Source organism: Meles meles, chromosome 8, assembly GCF_922984935.1.
Source record: "Meles meles chromosome 8, mMelMel3.1 paternal haplotype, whole genome shotgun sequence".
Classification (NCBI taxonomy): domain Eukaryota; kingdom Metazoa; phylum Chordata; class Mammalia; order Carnivora; family Mustelidae; genus Meles; species Meles meles.
This window is the reverse complement of record NC_060073.1, coordinates 16,681,525-16,685,291: the sequence shown is the minus strand read 5'-3', so window position 1 is coordinate 16,685,291 and position 3,767 is coordinate 16,681,525. Positions and strand designations below refer to the sequence as shown.

Genomic DNA, 3,767 nt, shown 5'->3' with positions numbered 1-3,767 from the left:
TTCAAGTTTTTTATTTAGATTACAGTTAGTTAACATACAGTGTACTATGAGTTCCAGGTGTACAGTTTAGAGATTCAAGTTTCAGACCACACCAAGTGTTCATGACAACATGTGTATTCCTTATTCCCCAACACCTATTTAACACATCTTTCTAGACCCTCCCTCTACTAACCATCTGTTTGTTTTCCATAGTTAAAAAGCCATTTCTTGATTTGCCCCCTCTCTGTGTTTATCCCTGTACACATTTTGTAAATATATAAAATTTAAATAAAATATTTTAAAAATTTCATATGAGTGAAATCATATGGCATTTGTCTTTCACTGACTGACATGTTTGCTTAGCTTCATATTCTCTAACTCATACCTTGTCATTGCAAAGGACAAGACCTCATTCTAATGAAAATGAAAACTTGGGCTATGTCCATAGTTCTGCTATTGTAGATAATGCTGATACAAACATCAGGGGACATGGATAACTTTGAATTAACATTTTTGTACTCTCTGAAATCAATGAATTTTAAAAATTCATTGTATAACTCAGGAATACACATATTCAAATCTTGTGTGCTAATCTGTTCTGTTCACTATGAGCACCAAAATTCTCTTTGTAATTCCAAATTGTCAATCATATTAACCTTTACTAGGAAAGCACAAACAGAGAAGCAAAGTGGCTTCCTGCTGCAGAAGCAGGTTTTCTCTAACTCCATTACTAGAGACATTCAAGCATGTATTTCTGAATACCTCTGGTACTTCCCTTTATTCCACTGATAAAACACAGCAGTAAATGAAATAATGTGCTTTCTTCCCCCCTTTAAATCAGGTTCTACCTTTCTGTGCTACAATCACAGAAAATATGTTTTCTCTCTGTTGTATTTTAAATTCATATTTAGTCTTCACAATATTTTTACTTCTTTCTGCCATAGAGTTGCACTATTCTCTTGTTGTATTTCCTATATTCCAATCATATAAATTAACTGAATCTTTCCAGGCTTTTGTAATACTACATTTTAAAAATCCCATCCATCATGTCTCAATTATCCTGATAGTCAAAGGTAACAATAAGAGAAATTGTTTATGAAATAAATGACATGTAGTATTTATAATCTTTTTGGCCTTTGATTCACTCATGTGGAACTTATTAAGATAAACTAGTGATATACTGAAAAAAATTTCTAAACACACAGTTAATTCCTTTGCTTTAAATGTGTTCAAGTGAAAGCAGGATACCTTATTTGAAGTTTACCCTAGAGAGAATTACAAACCATAGACTACAGGCCATTCTTCATTTATGGATGCTCACTGTTTGACCAGTTGTGATTGTATAAATATCTTTCTCCTTATCAAACCAGAGTGTAGACTAAATGTGAGGAGTATTTCATAATCAGCAATGTCAGAATTGAGCTCTCAGGAAAAGTAAGAACCAGGCTGGTGATATGAGGGAAGCTACTAGTTTGAAGGCAGAAGTACAGGAAAAAAGTAAGGAAATCAGGTGCATTGTAAGAGAGTGAATAGGTCAAATAAGGATACACACCACTGTATTTAATATCTGTACAGATTATGGAATCAACCAATACCCTCATTTCATCTCTTACTTTCTGAGGTAGTTGTGATATGCCATAGCTTTCTCATGGCGTTTTTCACTTCCGCATTCCTCAGTGTGTAGATGAATGGGTTGAGAAAAGGGGTCCCAATAGTATAAAATACAGCCACCATCTTGTCCATGGGGAAAGTGGTTGGGGGGCGCGTGTATATGAATATACACGGACCAAAGAATAAGATTACTACTATGATGTGAGAAGTGCAAGTTGAGAGAGCTTTTTTCCTCCCTTCTGCACTGTGGTTTCTCAGGGAATGCAATATGACAATGTATGAGATCACCAGAATCACAAAACTACTTGAGCAAAGGGCCCCACTGTTAGACACCATCAGTAGGTTGATCCTGTAGGTGTCCATGCAAGCAAGTTTCAGCAAGGGCTGCAAATCGCAGCAGTAATGATCAATTAAATTGGGTCCACAGAAAGGCATTCTCAAGGCCAAGATAATCTGAGTGGTAGAATGGATAAAAGCCCCTATCCATGCAAGAATAATCAGGATGGTACAGACCTGCTGTCTCATGATGGATGGGTAACGTAGTGGCTTACAGATTGCCACATAACGATCAGCAGCCATGAAGATGAGCACAAAGATCTCCATGCCACCAAATAAATGTAGGGCAAAGACTTGAATCATGCACTCATTGTAAGTTATGATTTTTTTTGTGGAGAGTGAATCCACAATTAGTCTGGGGGCTGTTGTAGTTGAGAAGCAGAAATCAGCAAGGGACAAATAAAATAGGAAATAATACATGGGGCTCCCTAGTGTCCGGCTGAACTTGATGGTCACAATAATAAGCAAATTCCCTATCATGGTCCCCACATAGAAAATGAAGAAGATTACAAATACCATCTTCTTTTTCATAGGATCTTGGGTCAATCCTAACAGTATGAATTCAGTTACGCTGATATTTTGCCACATTTTTTCAGGCAAAGTGGAGAAAGCACTGGTTAAAAATAATCTGCAACGAAAAAGATATTATAAAATGAATAATCCATTTGTGCTTGATAATGGCATGCCATTTATCAGCAGTAATCCCTTACCTTCTGAGTTGTTTTCTTCTGAATAAAGTGCAAGTCATAAAATTCCTTAACAATCTATTCACCTAATTGCTAACGGAAGTCATGAAATATATCAATAATGAAAACGTACTTGATTCCTCAGGCACACTAAACATTAATTTTGGGGATTTGGTAAGAGGTTATCTTTCTGAGCAGAATATCTTTCTTTAGTTTACAGCAATGATGAGTTAGGGTAGAATGTAGCCAAATGGAGAAATATGTTGCATGATTTGCATAATGTACATCCACACTATTTAAACCTGGTAATTCAGTTATAAAGTGTCTTCTAGTAATATTCTGAACATTCAAGGAATGTTGTAGAAACATCTTATAGTGTTTTCCATTATGAAACCTTAAAGACAGAGAGAGGGAGAGAGAGAAAGAGTGAACAAGTGAGAAACAAACCTTATTTTAGCAGGGAGCATTCAGTCAGTTGGTCTAGTCTATCATGAAATGTATTTAAATTTGTTACCTTGACTGTTTATATCCTGTTACTTTAACCCTCAATAATTTCTAGTTGTGTAGAGTTTTAAATTCATTTCCTATTACAAAATATGTACTTTAAAAATTATACTGTGTTGTCCAAAGTTAAATTCTTGGCCTAGTTCAGTATATCAATGAATCTATCCACACATTTTCTTAAGGCACAAGAAGAGACTGAGACTAAAATAAAGGGTAAATAGAAAACATTTGGCATAAGTCAAAATACTATTTTATATTCCATGTTATTTTAAGCACCAGCGATTTAGAAAATAAGCTAAAGAATTTCCAAGTCATAGCTGAAACTTTTCAAGATTTCCTGAAATCTACTTTTCTTAAGTATCACATACTGGGACTTGAGTAAGAGAAATTAGAAACAGGAAGGTAACTAATATATTTTATAACTACCAACAGTGGAATAAACCTTGTCTGTCCTCATCACATATATTTTTGATATAGTAGCACAATGAAATGTATAAGTGCCAAGGCATTACGTATATTTACATGTATTCAAGACAAAAGCATAATTTTCTAAAATATAAATGGATTTCAGAGATCAATCTTTTAAAACACAGTGAATAGAACGTTTGAGTGTCTCTGCTGGTTAAGTGGCTGACTCTTGATTTCCACTCA

The 3,767-nt window shown here is 34.8% G+C and overlaps 1 protein-coding gene across 1 annotated transcript; it reads right to left on the bottom strand.

Annotated features, from left to right (window-relative positions):
* Window positions 1–1,581: 1,581 nt before the first annotated feature.
* On the bottom strand, window positions 1,582–2,514 carry LOC123949249 (olfactory receptor 4C11-like). The gene has a single exon (XM_046016617.1). The coding sequence runs from the start codon at window positions 2,512–2,514 to the stop codon at window positions 1,582–1,584; it is 933 nt and encodes a 310-aa protein (XP_045872573.1).
* Window positions 2,515–3,767: the final 1,253 nt, after the last annotated feature.

Excerpts from the sequence above, each read along its gene's own strand:
- LOC123949249 (XM_046016617.1), bottom strand. The coding sequence starts at position 2,514 with ATGTGGCAAAATATCAGCGTAACTGAATTCATACTGTTAGGATTGACC.